At 37.0% G+C, this 14,923-nt stretch overlaps 2 protein-coding genes across 3 annotated transcripts in view; one reads left to right on the forward strand and one right to left on the reverse strand.

The window, feature by feature from the left end:
* LOC127119854 (uncharacterized) overlaps positions 1-14,923 on the forward strand; it is a 47,276-nt gene that overhangs the window by 10,049 nt on the left and 22,304 nt on the right. The window lies entirely within an intron of this gene.
* On the reverse strand, positions 5,933-8,238 carry LOC127119855 (probable polyamine transporter At1g31830). 2 transcript variants are annotated; one of them, XM_051050204.1, is made up of 2 exons: positions 8,053-8,238; positions 5,933-7,683 (listed from the first exon to the last, which is right to left on the reverse strand). In XM_051050204.1, exons 1-2 carry the CDS (start codon positions 8,053-8,055, stop codon positions 6,217-6,219), a joined length of 1,470 nt encoding a protein of 489 aa, XP_050906161.1. In that variant the 5' UTR covers positions 8,056-8,238; the 3' UTR covers positions 5,933-6,216. The 2 variants fall into 2 exon arrangements, with proteins under 2 accessions (XP_050906161.1, XP_050906162.1); XM_051050205.1 differs by having other exon boundaries at positions 5,933-7,693.

Consider the following 14,923-nt stretch of genomic DNA (forward strand, 5'->3'; position numbering starts at 1 on the left):
ACTCCTTAGCAATTTGTTGTCTGTTTGTTTGAGTGTGTGCTTGACAGTTAGAGGCTGAGTCCCCGACTCCCTATCGACCTGTTGTGTTGTTGTGTGCTTGGAAGCCGATGTAAGTCCATCGAGTGGCATTTGGGTTCCAGTGTGCGTGTGTTTGGTTCGGATGCTGATGTAAGTCCAGTGATTGGCATTCGGGCTCCATGTTTGCCTTTGCCTTGTTTGTTTGTGTGCGTGTCAGCCGAGCTACGAATGCTCTGATTCTTCTCTCGTCCGAGAAGATACGTATGCATAGGATGCGACATCCTAGCGAGCATGTGTCGTTTCCCCAGTCCGAACTACTTCGACTCTGATGTCTATGCCTGATAGACTAAGTAGGCCCAGGATGCGACATCCTGCCGAGTCAGTTTCAGTCAGTTTCTTTTGTCTCTTTTCAGCCAGTGTGTGTGAGTATTTGAGCAGTGTTTAGCAACCAATTTTCCTTCCTTTTGTGCGTGGATCCCGTAGAGTACTACGGATGCGTAGGGGTGCTAATACCTTCCCTTCGCATAACCGACTCCCGAACCCATACTCTTTGGTCGCGAGACCATGTTCTTTCCCAGGTTTACTCTGAGCGTTTCCTTTCCCTCTTTTGGGATAAATAACGCACGGTGGCGGCTCTGTTGTTCTTTCTTTTCCCGCCGGTTTTTCGCGCGATGCGACACAGCGCCCCGATGCAAAATTTTAATGAATAATTCATTTGAAATCGAAGTCGTTTTTCACATCAACACTTGATACTTTAAAGCACAGCTCTTGCACAGTCACAACCCTAATCACGTAACTCTTTGACAGCACAACCCTTGTGCCGTCATGAACCCTAATGCACCAATTTCAAACCGTCAAACCCACCTCGGTTGTTAATTTAGTATGATTGATCAACACATCATTGCTTCACCATACTAATGTAGGATCAAGAAGCAAACGACCATTGATCGCTCAAAGGAAAACAATCATTAAGTGTTTGAATGAACGAAACAGAAACAGTATATCATATATACCGTATTTTGCATCAGGATTACTTATATCATATATATGACTTGATCGATCTCAATTGCGTAACCTATAGACGATCGATGTATCGCTGCTTAACCATACTAACGTCGAATTTCGAAGCATAGTTAACATCAATCATCCAAATCGTACACATATGATTCCAAATTTAATTACTCGTTTATTCTTTGATTCATTCTATCTTTAATCGTATTAATATAGAAAATATAGAAAATAAACAGCTATCAGATGCATGGTTTCATAAGTGGCTCTGTACCGCTGAAGGAGAAGAGCGATCCAAAACGCAACGGAATTTTTAAAAAAATTCTCCTTTAGTGATCCTTACGAATGGGCATGATCAGTGATAAAATTTTACCTCCTGTGGTGATTGAAACCTTTAATGCAGATCTACGGAGCGATCACGAACGTTGAATGGTGACAACGCCTCTACTCAGTCCACACGAACGGATTCCTTCAATCTCAGTGCTAGCTGCTACGAATGAAGGCTTTGAGAGAGAGGGAGAGACAAACGAAATTGCAACTTCACAAATGCTTCTGCATAAGGATTCTATTTATAGAACCACTTGTGTGGGCTGCAAGCTAAAAAGCCCATTTAAGTGTATGTGGCCCATATCTTATAATATGTCAAAATCACTTAAGCGCGTGGTACTTTACCATATTTCGTATTCTACTTAAGTACACCGTACCTTACGATGTTCTACAATTCACTTAAGGTCATCGTACCTTATGGTGTTCCTTAGTTACTCTATCTCTCATCAATCCATCCTTTTGTGTGTGACCCTGTAGGTTTTCGTGGCATTGGTAGTTATATTAAATCACGTATTTAACATAATAAACAGTGAGTGGTATCTAGCAACACATCATTACTACCCAAGACACAAAAACATCATGTGATCTGACAAATCCTGTTGTGATAATATTTATGTGTACAATTACATTTTTTCCCTTATGTATATATTGAACACAAGGCATAGACCGTGTCATCCTTGTCCAGTTCAATATTGGGCCCGTAGACATTTATCCTGTTACGCAGGATAGGAAAATTCCATGTAGGTCACTCATGTCCCTCATCATGCTTCGTGGAGTACCCATCAACTGTCTTTATGGTCATCTAGTTACGGATAATGTTTGACCAGCAATAAGGCACTCGACTCTACATCTAGGGTACATAGTGGTTTCAGGTCAAAGGGTGGTATACACCATTATCACCATGAGAATAACTTATGACACCTAGCATAACATTCTATAAAGTCTTCTCATAGCGGGTCAATCCAGTATAAATATTACTCTCAATATTCATACTTATGTTTAAGACTTGATAACTCCTTATCCATGATCCATGAGATGTGATCATCAGTTTATATACATAATAGTCTTAATGCTTTAACGTTAACCCACTTCACAACAAAGCTCGACTACAGATACTTTAAGAATAGTGTCGTTATGTTTAATGGGATCTCATGATTAAGTCACACTTGATACATTAAACGGACTACCTATTCTAGGGACTTTATTAAACAAACATAATAAAGAAAAAGCCTTTTATTATTAATAAATAATTTGATACAAGTACCAAAAGTATTGGCCTCTAGGGCTTACACCAACATTAATTTGATGTTAGGTTTCATTTCATCAGAGAAAAAATTAAGAAAGGAGAAATTAAAGTGATGAAGGTTTCAACTATAGATAATGTTGTTGATATGATCATCAAGTCATTACCTAGTAGCAAGTTCTTTCACTGTATGCAACTGATAAATCTGCATGATGATAGCTAGCTTGTTACCTTGATGTATTAAAGTTTGTTCCAAGGTGAAGATTTTTAGTATTTGGATCGATGTCTAGTCTCGACAGGGATAACTTCATGGTTCAACGAGGATGTGCATGTTATAGTCGGAGTATGTTCTAGTATATAGTAGACTAAATTTTTTTATGTACTTTGCTATGTAGTAGTTATGTATGTCATGAATGATTGTTATAATCATACGTAATATACATATAGTAATAGTCTATAAATAAACTGCTCTCTCAGGTTATTGAGAGAGAGAAGTGGATTGTTATTCACTTGTAATATATTAACCCTATTTTAGAAAGTGAATTGAAAAATCGTTATAACCAATTCTCACTTCTTCTTTCTCTTCGTGAATTGAATTGTTTTCTTGACTATTCAAGAACTCTCTCTTTCTCACAGATTTGCTATGTTTGACATTATTTATCATAACGGGTACTTTGTAAGGTCAAGGTGAATTCAGGTGTTTGATCTTCAACAATATGAATGCATTAACTTTAGAATCATACTGATATAGTACAAGAAATCAATAGATTTCAAAAAGTAGTAGCAAATTGAGTCTCTCAGATATTGTAGAGTCATTTCAGCGTCTCGATTATATCTAGAACAATGATTCGTGTAAAAATACCACGATGACACAACATCGATCCCGTAGGAAGGGATTTATATAAAGTTGTCCAAAGGAAGAATTGCACCTTTTCAAGAGTCGGAATATGCTACACCCACTTCTAAGAGTTATTGTCTATTGTATTTTGAACAAATTCAAGTTTGTTGAACTAGTTATAACCATCCCGAGCATTATAAATATCATCTAAATTGCCTTTCCAGATTAATTGATCAGACACCAGAGAATTCAAACAAATGGAAAGCGATTTCAAGCGTTCACAAACAACCGGGGGAATATTAGTATATAATGAATTGAAGTTCTAATTCTCATCCAAGTCAACGTCATTCACTTCTATTTCCAAATCATGGATATTCACATAGAGAATTTGCTCCGCTAACTTCCCTACCCCGGACCAATTGAAAAATCAGAAAGAGGAGTTCTCATCCCCTAATCTAAATTCAAAGCTATATTTAAGAGCAAAGGGAGCTTTCATAATTTCATTCTAAGTAATTGATCCTGATTTCTTTTTTATATTAAGGAATGTTTCCTCACTAATGTACGTATGCTTCAAAACTTGGATCCATAGAGAATCACAATTGTGGTAAAGACCTCAAACCAGCTTACCCAACATAGAAGTATTTGCCTCTCTTAATCTCAGGATCCCGAGACTATCCAACTTTTTGCGTTTAGTAATTTTATTCCAGCCAACGAGATGCACACCAGAGTTTGAATTACATTTCCACAAAAAAATCCTAGTCATCTTATCAATGAAATCACAAGTTGGTTGAGGTAGCCAAGCCACTTGCATATAATAATTTGGGACGGAGTTCAGGACAAACTTAGCCAGGTTCAAACGACCAACCTTGTTTAACAATTTATGTTGCCAAGATGTTAACATTCATCGACTTCCTTGATGATTGTTTGTGATAAGAATTACATGCAGATAACGAAGAGATAGAGTGAAAGGGGGGGTCACCTTGTCGTAATCTTCTAGTCATAACAAAATTTGATAGTCGTCTCCCATTTCAAAGAATAGACATAAAGGAGCCAGTTACGCAGTGCGTGATCAATTCTATAGTAATGGGAGAAAAACCGTTTCGCTTCAAACAAATTTCTAAAAAATCCCAATTAACATTATCATAGGCTTTTTCAATATCTATTTTGAACATCATTTTTATTTTTTATTTTTAGATTTACACATAATTGATTGGTTGGTAATTGTATGTAGGGGTGAAAATATGTCAGACAATCTAACAGGGGCTTACGTCCTAGCTTATACAAATATCGACCAAGTCAGATTATGCCAAAGCTTTTTTATAAATCTATTTAGTTAAAAAAATTATGCATGAGACCATAAAAAATATTTTTAATTTATCAAACCGACCTACTTAAAAAATATATAATTTTATTTTTACTAGTATAATGTATATTATTCTTTGAATTAAAATAAAAAGAATAAAACTAAATCATCTTGAAGAATTTAAAATATAGAATGAAATCACTATGAACAACACAATTAGTTGTTTTCATAAGATTCTAAAATAATTATTCTCACAAAATTTATGCTATTAAATAAGATCATATAAGTCAATGCAACAAATTCTTAATATTATTGATTGTTTGATATTTTAGTCTATATAAATAATAATTAAACTTCTTATTTATAAAAGTTCAAATAAAATAGATTTTTAAGTAGTTTAATAGATCAATCAGACATTAAAAAAAACTAAATTCAAACCTAAAATTAACAATATAATTGACAAGAAAAAAGACGTAAGAGTTTAATATTTTTAGTAGATCAAACATAAATTTGATAAAATCTAATTCGACCCAATTTATTTTCATCGTTTGAGACTCTATTGCTAAATCTGAGTTTAACTAATCAAATTTAGACTCTTTAAAAATAATTATTAGATTTTTCAAGTAAGCTTATATGTGAATAATAATTCTTTTCTAGAAGTATGTCAAATGTTACTTTTAACAAATATTTAATACTAAGTAGATTTTCTAACAAACTAGTAAGCTGACTCAAACTTTTAAAAAATCAAACTAAAATTTAAAATTAAGTCTTTGACAAAAAATTAATCTCGGAGTTTAATTTAGCCAAATTTTGTTTAAAAACATCATCTGTAAAACAGTCTAGTGACTTAAATTTCACCATTTAAAAGTTCGAATTCGAACATGCAATCTGATGTTCTTATATAGATACCAGCTTAGCTGATTTAACTGGTTAAACTAAACATCTTACCACAAGTCTTATTTTACATTATGATATGAAAAACTAACTTGATACACACAACTTATGATAATGGATCTCAATGCAATTTATGTACACATAAAAAGAAACTTCTTCCACCTCTCAAAGTTACTTCGGAAGTACATGTACACAAAAAAAAAAATACATGTTTTGTGCCGTGTAGATGTGTATTTTTCGGAATTATGTGTGGTCTTATAAAAATGCAGGGTGCATACAACTGCTTTCAACAAATGGCATCTGAAATAAATTGTTCAACATCAGTTTATTGATATTCAAAATACATAAATGAATTTTATACATAATGCAAGGAACCGAACAAATTTAAAGATATTCTAAATACTAGGTTCCTGGTTTCTAATTGAGATCTCATGTATTACAAAATTACAGACATAGATAAATAACTTTAAAAGCACCAAAAGCATGAAATATAAACTTTCCCTTTGATCGTGGTCTTGTTGGAGAAGGTGAAACTTAATTACTATGCTTAAAAGACCATGGCGAGTACATCGAGACAGGAGAAAACTATCCCAACAGAGAGTGATTACGCTCTCCATTGACAATATCAGGTAGCTCAGAACTATGTGAGAACTTCATCCATCTCTTTTTCTCCATAAACTTGAGACAGGGATGCATCACAAGGCCAATCGACATAGCAACGAGGCTTACAACCAATACTTTGAGGGTTGAGAAAGCTAATACCACGCAGATCAATACTGTAGGAGGGATGCACATAATAATTGCTCCGGTCGTTCCGCCTGGTACTTTGTAAGGTCGAGGTGCATTCGGGTGCTTGATCTTCAACAATATGAATGCAGTAAACTCTAGAATCATACCAATACAGTACAGGAAGTTTTCTGCAGCTACAATTTCTTGAAAACTCAGCCATGATAGTAAAATTACACCAGAGGCTGAAAAAAGTATTCCTGCAAGAGGCGTTCCGTGGCGAGACCTCTTGGTGAAAAACTCCGGCAACATTCCTCTCTCAGCCATTCCTAGAAGCTGGAAGGAGTCACTGCTCATTTCAGCAACAAACATTCCCATGTTTGACATTGCAGCTGCAGCTTGAAGCCACCATCTCAACCACACTCCTCCAATGACCATAGCAATTTCAGAGAAGTAACCGTCCATCCATAACTCGCGCTGAACAGGAAGAGCGCCAGTACCAATCAAAAGAGGAAAGAAGTACGCCACCACAACCAGAATCAACGCGAAAAATAAACCTTTCGGAAGTGTTTTCTTTGGATTTTCAACTTCACCAGCAAGAGTGCTTATAGAGTCCCAATAATTGAGATTCCAAAATAGTGTATTCAAATACAAATTCCAATTCACATCATCCAAATTTGTCTCAAACCATCTTGCAGGTTTTATTTCTGGAATCGACATAAACCCCATGACAACAAAAGGGAGAAGCGAGAAAACCCCTAAACAAACAGCAGCAAACCCAACAATGGTTAAACCTCTGTAGTTCAAGTAAGTGAGAACTACAGTCAAACCCCACGTCGCAAAAACTCTAGGCAAACCACTGCCTATAACCGGAACCGCAGACTTAAGATAATCAAGAAACAGAACAGGATACAAAGCATTATCAATCACGCCACTAAGCCACTTCATCCAACCCTGCTGAAACCCCCAAAAAGGACCCAAAGCAGTCGAAACCCAAACAACATAACCACTATTTTCAGGAAACATGGTACCCATTTCAGCAGTAATCAAAGCTTCAGGAACACTCCATATGAACGGAAAAACCAAAAATCCAAGTAAAGCTAACAAAGGACCAGCTGCTCTCACAGTATCCTCAACACCAAAAGGTCCTCCTGATACCTCATAAAAGATGAGAAACACAAGAGGTAAAACTGAAACTTTCCTAGTATGATTTGTCACCCTCGGGGAAGCCGATTCACCTACTGCCACGTACTCGCTCCCAGTCCCAGAGAACTCCCCCATTGTATTAGAACCTTCTTGTCTATTATATGATGTAGTTCTTAATTTCTGCAACCAGCTAAAACATACATTTTTTTTCTTTTATAAGAATCATAATCACAACATACTCTATATTCATACACAACACAACCAAGTAAATCTGAGTCTCACTTTATTGAATCCAAATAGAATCCATGGCAAACTAGATTTGTCAATTCTACCCGGGAAAACCCCATTAATTAATAGAAAAACACAATAATTGAAGGTATAAAAAACAGATCTTTGACACCGATTTGAAACAAATAGCGACAAAAATTAATAGCAAACCCTTCCCTACTAGTAACGCATCTATTAATGGTTAAAATTGAGGTTTCAAAAAAGTAAAGCAATATTGTGACCCCAATTTAGAAGAGAAGACAAAATAGAGAAGGAACGAACCATGAGAGAATTGTAAGCGTGTCAGGATGTAGGGGATAATAACTTGTGCGGCGGAATATGATGTTGAAGGAAAACTACCATAGCTATAGTACAACTGAATCCCAGAAACCGACTGAAGAGAAAAAAGCGGTGGAGCCAAAAGGGGCGTGTTTGGGTCCAATTAAAGTTTATGTTTGATAGTACGAGATTTTTTCTAAATATTTTATACTTCATCCCTAAAATAAGAATCACATTTTATAAAAAAATTGTGGCTTTTAATTTTCAATATGATTTTAATTTTAATTTTTTAATTTTATTTTTTAATTAATACTTTTAAATTATTATTTTTTATTTTATATTTATGATAATTCGAATACACAAATACTAAATAAGGATAGTTTGATAAAAAATTATTGAAAATTCACCAAAACCTATGAACCGAACTGAATCTTGATGAATAAGAATCAATATTTTTGATTGATTACCCTCTTGTTATTCACTCTTCACTCGAGTGAATCAACCACCTTTGGTTGCAAGATTTTGATGCGCAGTGGTAATCAAAAGAAGCAAAATTGAATTGGGGAAGAAAGAGATCGGGGTTTTCGAATAAAGAATAATAAGAAGAAATTTTTGCAGAGTAAATTTCTGCTCTCAAACTGATATTTTATTCAACTATGCAACTATACACTCCTTTTGTGTTCCATGTTTTTTACAATGATATGGGTTACTCCCTATTTATAGATGTTGGGTTTGCTTGCTCATCAAGCAAAGCCCAAAATGCATAATTTTGCTAACACTACAAAATTGGGCCTAAGTAAAAATTCATGTCGAAGTTAACTCCTCGACATTTCGACAACTAGGTATTTCGACAACAACATGTTTCGACACCATGAATTACATTCTCAACACACCACCTAGTTCATTGTGTCTAAGCTATCTACATTCATCATAGACCTTGATTTCTTGAACACTACCTTAATTTCTTGTACACTTCCACTTGCACTCTTTTCGTCATGATATCTGCAATCTGATTCTCAGTTTTGCAGTGTTCCAAGTTCAACTTTCCGTTAGCTACCTGCTCTCGAAGTTAGTGGAACCTCATTTCGATGTGCTTGCTTCGTCCATGCTATTGGATTCTTCGTCAGATTGATAGCAGACATGCTATCGATCTTTATGGTAATCATTCCATGATTCTTCCATGTAATATCTTCGACCAAATTCATCATCCATGTTGCTTGACATGCATAGAGAAAAGTAGTTATATACTCTGCAACACACAACGACATTGCTACGACTGGTTCCTTTCTTAAACTCCAATCAACTAGTGCACCACTTAGCATAAACACATAACCAACTCTGAATTTTCTATCCTCGACATCACTACACTAACTTGAGTCAGTGTATTCCACTAACTTGCATTCTTTTCCTTCATCAACTGCAAGAAACAAAATTCCATAGTTGGGAGCTCCTTTCAGATACCTTAGTATCCTCTTATTCGCTGCTATGTATGATACCTTTGACTTCTGCATGAATCTGCCCACCATACCCATATTGTATGCTAGATCAGGCCTTTTTGACAAAGGTATCGAAGTATTCTAATAAGTCTTCTGTATTGCATTGGATCGACATCATCTTCATCTGTATCTTTCGACAATTTCAATCTGGGTTCAACTGGAGTCGAAGTTGGGTTGCAATCTTGCATCTAAAATCTCTTGAGTATTTCACCTGCATATCTTCTTTAGTGCATCATCAAGCCCCTACTACTTTTTTAGAATTCGATGCTAAAGAAATATGAGAGATTTCCAAGTCTGGAATTTCAAACTCCTCACTTAGGTCATGTTTGAAATCTTCGATCTCCTTCTTGCAGCTTCCTGTTATCAACAGGTCATCGACATAAATACATACTATAAGCAATGCATTATTGCTTCTTCTTACATATACTTCATGCTCAGTTGTGCACTTCACAAATTCCTTCTCCCTTAGGAAATTGACTATCTTCTTATTCCAAGCTCTTGGAGCTTGCTTAAGTCCATACAGGGCTTTATGCAACCTATATGCCTTGCTTTCTTCGCCATGTTTCACAAACCTATATACCTTGCTGAAGGAGAATAGCGATCTAAAGTGCAACGGAATTTAAAAATTTCTCCTTTAGTGATCCTTACGAATGAGCATGATCAGTGATAGAATCATTACCTCTTGTGGCGATTGAAACCTTTTATACAGATCTAAGGAGAGATCATGAACGTTGAATGGTGACAACGCCTCTACTCAGTCCACATGAACGAATTCCTTCAATCTCAGTGGTAGCTGCTACGAATGAAGACTTTGAGTGAGTGAGAGAGAGAGAGAAACGAAATTTCAACTGCACAAATGCTTCTGCACAAGGGTTCTATTTATAGAATCACTTGTGTGGGCTGCAAGCTAAAAATCCCACTTAAGTGTATGTGGCCCATATCTTATGATATGCCAAAATCACTTAAGCGTGTGGTACCTTACCATATTTCGTATTCTAATTAAGTATATTGTACCTTACGATGTTCTACAATTCACTTAAATGCAACGTACCTTACGGTGTTCCTTATTTATTTTATCTCTCATCAACCTGTCCTTTTGTGTGTGACCCTGTAGGTTTTCGCGACATTAGCAATTATATTAAATCACGTATTTAACATAATAAACAGTGAGCGGTATCTAACAACATATCACTACTACCCAAGACACGAAAATGTCATGTGATTTGACAAATCCTTTTGTGATAATACTTATGTGTATAATTACCATTTTGCCCTCATGTCTATATTGAACACAAGGCATAGACTGCGTCATCCTTGTCCAGTTCAATATTGGCCCCGTAGACATTTATCCTATTATGCAGGATGGGCAAATTCCATCTAGGTCACTCATGTCCCTCAGCATGCTTCATGGAGTACCCATCAACTGTCTTTATGGCCATCCAGTTATGGACAATGTTTGATCAATAATAAAGCACTCGACTCTACATCTAAGGTCCATAGTGGTTTCAGGTCGAAGGGTGGTATACAACATTATCACCATGATAATAACTTATGACACTTTGCATAACATTCTATATAGTATTCTCATAGAGGGTCAATCCAATATAAATATTACTCATAATATTCATACCTATGTTTAAGACTTGATAACTCCTTATCCATGATCCATGAGATGTGATCATCACTCTATATACATAATAGTCTTAATGCTTTAATGTTATCCCACTTCACAACAAAGCTCAACTACGAATACTTTAAGAATAGTGTCCTTATGTTTAATGGGATCTTATGATTAAGTCACACTTGATACATTAAACGGACTATCTATTCTAGGGACTTTATTAAACAAACATAATAAAGAAAAAGTCTTTTATTATTTATAAATAATTCTATACAAGTACCAAAAGTATTGGCCTCTATGGCTTACACCTATAATCTCCCACTAGCATTATAGCCAATCAGGCATACCCCTAATGCCCATAGATCTAGTATGGCCATCATGCTTCTGCTGTGCAAGAGGCTTTGTCAGTGGGTCAACAATATTGTCAAGTGTAGGTAATATGCATATTTTCACATCTCCTCTATCTATTATCTCTCGAATGAGGTGATAACGCCTAAGTATGTGTTTGGATCGCTGGTGAGATCTAGGCTCCTTAGCTTGTGCGATAGCACCATTGTTATCACAATAGAGACCAACGAGATCCACAATGCTAGCAACCTTTTATCCATTTCTAACTCGTAGGTCAACTTCACCTTTTACCAAATCTTTACTCCTTTTTAGCCCTTGCACATTGGTACAAATGTGAGAACCGCATCCAATATCTAATACCCACGATGCAAAAGTAGATATATTAATTTCAATAACAAAAATACCTGAAGTTGAAGTCTCTACTCCATTCTTCTTATCTTCCAGGTACTTTAGGTAGTTTCTCTTCCAGTGTCTGATCTTACCGCAATGGAAGCAGGTGTCATCCTTTGCTATGCCTCCACTAGGCTTCAAAGCAGGAACAGTGGGTTTGGATTTGGCAACTTCCTTCCCTTTCCCTTTACCACCCTACTTGGTGGGCCTTTTGTTCTGTTTCTTTCCATTTTTTATCATCAGAATGGACTTCCCTTTTAACTTCAGATTCTGCTCAGCAGTTCTTAACATGCCTAGCAGTTCAGAAAGAGTTTTGTCCATATCATTCATGTTGATATTAAGGACAAATTGACTGAAGCTCTCTAGCAACGATTGTAATATCAAATCAGTCGCAAGTTCCTTTCCGAGGGGAAAACCAAACCTCTCAAGGTTCTCTATATACCCAATCATCTGGAGCACATGGGAACCTACAGGGGCTCCCTGTCGCATCCTGCGAAAAATCAACCGGCGAGCCTAAAAATAAAAACACACAGAGCCGCCACTGCGCGTTATTTATCCCAAGATAGGGAAAGGAAACGCTCAGAGAAACCTGGAAAGACATGGTCTCGCGACCAGAGAGAAAAGGTTCGGGAGTCGGTTACGCGAGGGGAAGGTATTAGCACCCCTCACGTCCGTCGTACTCGACGGGATCCACGTCCTAGAATAAAGAAAAGGTTGCTAAACATCACACACACACACGGGGAACGCAGGTGGGGTTAAGAGGAACGGGCTCGATAAGGTATCGCACCTTATGCCTACATATCTTGTCTGGAACAAGAATCAGAGCCACTGTAGTTCGGCTTACGCACGCCAAACAACACAAAACAAATAAACAAGCAAGGGTGGCAAACATGGAGCCCGACAACCACTGGATGGAATTACGTCAGCATCCGAACCAAAACACACTCAAAAGGGCAAACATGGAGCCCGACAGCCAATCACTGGGCTTACGTCGGCATCCGAACCAAAACACACAGTCAGACAACAAGTTAACGCACGCAAAAAAGAAAAAGGTTGCCCGGAGTGGTCTCGCACGACCACCTGCCTACATACCTTGTCTGGAACAAGGATCAGGGCGATGTAGTTCCCCTGAAAGGGACTGAATTGCTAACCAGAAACCGGGGAAAGACACACAACTAGGGAGCTGAGACTCGAGCCTAATGTTGTCATGCATCGTTAACCCTAAGTTCGGTTTTCTATCCTACTTGCATAAGCAAACTAACCTAACCAGGGAAGAAGCTAGCACACAAGCATACAATCATATATCAGCATTAAATGAGAACAGGCATCTCAAACAAACATGTCAATCAGATATCCACATATCACGCACTATAGCCAAACAAGGGGGCTCAATCAATCAGGTTTGACTGCCTAAGCAAGTCGTCTGTACGGGCCGCGTTTGCTCTTAACCTTGCCATTACGAGGCTAAGGTGAAGCAGATGAAAGGATGAAGTGAGGATGAGACCTCACAGCTCTTATCCCTAACCAGGGAGAGCTGACAAATGAGCATGGGTCCAGAATAGGGGAACCCTTCTATACTCGATGACTCTGACACAATGTGCACTGCACAAGATCTTGGGCTTTTGATCTCAATGCTACAACCATGTAATGGGAGCAAGGAGAAGACTCACTGAATAGTGGGGGACAGGTTGCTTGTCCCTACCTTCCACCAATTGCCTTCTTTGAAGGACTTTTCCTGCTTGGGCTTAAAAATAAACAAACACAATCATTGCCTCTTAAGGAGGACTTCAGACATTTTGCCCGGCCCGGTAACAGCCGGGTCTCCAGACTACATGAAGTCAAGAAGACCTACCTCAATGCAAGTTGCTTAAGCAACGCAAAGCAAAAGTTCGCAAGGAACTGAGCAACTAAAGTACCTGGAAACAGTCAAACACAGTTAGTACTCAGACAGACAAAACCAAACAGCAAGTTCAATCAGACAAACTATACAAGCTATGCACAAACAAAGCAAGCCAAGGCTCAAGCCTATGCTTCACAACCTACAAAACACAATTATGTTAGTGTACAAACATCAACAACATCAATTAAAGTTAATTTGAATCATTCTCCATGTGCATTGCCTTTTTGATCCTGAAAAATCAAGCAAATATTAGCAACTAGACCACTAGGCCAAGCCTAGGGTCCAAAAGCAAGAAAAAATCTAAAACAGCAAGGTATTCATCAACCAACATCAAATTATCATCAAACAAGAGCCAACATCATTGGTCTCATGTTTATATCATCCATCATATTCAATTCATGCACAAAAGAAATCAAATGATGCCAAATGAACCACCAAACATACAAACAGAAGTATTGCCTTCAAATCCCTATCAAAATAAATCCAAAAATTCTCAAATTAAATACACCTAAACAGGGGTCAATCAAGGTCTACCATGTCAAATTTGAGCTTAATTGGGCAAATGGAACCATGTCAATGAAAATCAACAAAAACAGACACAATTTCATGCTTCAATTCACACCATCAATGCATACATCCACTTCAAAAATTCATATCTCATTGAAAACAAAAAAGAAATGGATGGGACCAAAACAGGAATGTCACATTATGTGTCTACAACATGCATATCAAATTTCATGACCATACAATTCCATATGAGGATTTCCCAATCATTCTACCAACCTATGTCATATGAGCTTGCAATTTCAACCACCAGAAATGAAAAATCATGATCAAATTGAAAATGCAATGTAAAATTCCACAAAAATTCATACAATATCTCAACATGCTAACTAACCATCATGCAAAATTTCATCCAATTCTAACATGTATAGGTCACTCGAAAAAATCCTGCAAGTTGACATAATGAGGTGTGACACAAATTGTCACACCTAAGTTCCAGAATTTGCTGCTCTCTAACCAGGTATCCAAAATTCATGAAATTTACATATAAATAATCCTCAATGAGTCAAGAACCACCACAAAAATTTTCAAGAATTTATTCTACATTATGAGCAT

This window comes from Lathyrus oleraceus, chromosome 2 (assembly GCF_024323335.1).
Source record: "Lathyrus oleraceus cultivar Zhongwan6 chromosome 2, CAAS_Psat_ZW6_1.0, whole genome shotgun sequence".
In the NCBI taxonomy this organism is placed as follows: domain Eukaryota; kingdom Viridiplantae; phylum Streptophyta; class Magnoliopsida; order Fabales; family Fabaceae; genus Lathyrus; species Lathyrus oleraceus.